General features: G+C 65.1%; 1 protein-coding gene across 1 annotated transcript in view; it reads right to left on the minus strand.

Moving 5' to 3' along the window:
- Positions 1–22: 22 nt before the first annotated feature.
- Positions 23–1,109, minus strand: part of TMED4 (transmembrane emp24 protein transport domain containing 4) — a 1,811-nt gene continuing 724 nt past the window's right edge. The window contains exons 2-5 of the mRNA XM_010563011.1: positions 1,008–1,054; positions 537–662; positions 274–420; positions 23–172 (exon numbers count right to left, since the gene is read on the minus strand). Of these exons, the coding sequence (XP_010561313.1) occupies positions 23–172; positions 274–420; positions 537–662; positions 1,008–1,054 (470 nt within the window). The remainder of the gene's footprint in view (positions 173–273; positions 421–536; positions 663–1,007; positions 1,055–1,109) is intronic.

The following is a 1,109-nucleotide window of genomic DNA, read 5'->3' on the forward strand; positions in this document are numbered from 1 at the left end:
GTCCCGGTGGGGTAAGGGGGGGCTACACCAGCTTTTTGGCCTCAAAGAAGCTCTTGAGGTGCCTCATCTGCCAAATGCCGGTGAGGATGAGGATGATGGTTTGGGCGATGGACCACCACAGCACCCGCTGGTTGGTGCTCTCGCTCGTCATGCGGAAACGCTCCTCCCGGTACTGTCGGTCAAAGAAACAAAAATAAATGGGGGGGGTGTCATGGGGGTTTGGAGGGGGGGAGAAAAACGGTTTTACCCCCCCCACTGGAGCCCCCTCCTCACCCGTTGGTAGTTTTGCTCCTTCTGGATCTGCTCGACCTGGTCGAGGAGCTGGCGGGCGCGGAGCTGCAGCTCCGTCAGCTTGTCCTTTGCAGCGATTTCGGGGTAGTTGTTGGTGTGTTCACCCACCTGGATGTCCAGGTGCACCCGCTGCGGGGCCAAGAAGTGGGACACACACACGTCAGCAGACCCCCGCTACCACTGACACCCCCCCCCCCCCGGTTTTGGGGGGTGTCCCGTCCTGTCCCCCCCGACCCCGCAATTACCAGTTTGCCACCGGCGAAGAGCGCCATGCGGGTGGAGTTGGAGTGGAGGCAGATCTGGTGCTCGCCCGGTGTGTGGGAGGTGAAGGTGAACCGTCCTTCAGAGCCGTACTGCCGTGACAGCACCACCTACGCCAGGATGCGGCCACTGTCACCCAGTGCCCACCCTGGGGCAGGGGGGGACACTGGGACAGCCCCCACGTCTCCCGTGGGCCCCCCAGTCCTGGCTGGTGGGTGCACCGTGCACCCCAGGGAACCCCTGCCCTTGTTGGGGGGGCACACTGGGCACCCCAGGGACCTTATGCCCAGTCTGGTGGACACCCAGGGACCACCTGCCCCAGCTGGAGAGCACCCCATATGACCCAGAGACCCCACACCCAGGACAGCGGGCACCCCAGGGACCCCCTGCCTTGGCTGGAAGGCACCCCAAAAACCCCTCCAACCCAGCTAGCAGGCATCCCAGGGACCCCCCACCCAGGCTGGCAGGCACCCCATGTGCTCCAGGGACACCCCCACCCCAGCTGGCAGGCACCCCAAGGACCCCAAAGACACCCCCACCATGCTGGCGGGCACCCC

The sequence above is a fragment of the Haliaeetus leucocephalus genome, unplaced genomic scaffold (assembly GCF_000737465.1).
Source record: "Haliaeetus leucocephalus isolate CR32 unplaced genomic scaffold, Haliaeetus_leucocephalus-4.0 Scaffold162, whole genome shotgun sequence".
NCBI classification, from domain to species: domain Eukaryota; kingdom Metazoa; phylum Chordata; class Aves; order Accipitriformes; family Accipitridae; genus Haliaeetus; species Haliaeetus leucocephalus.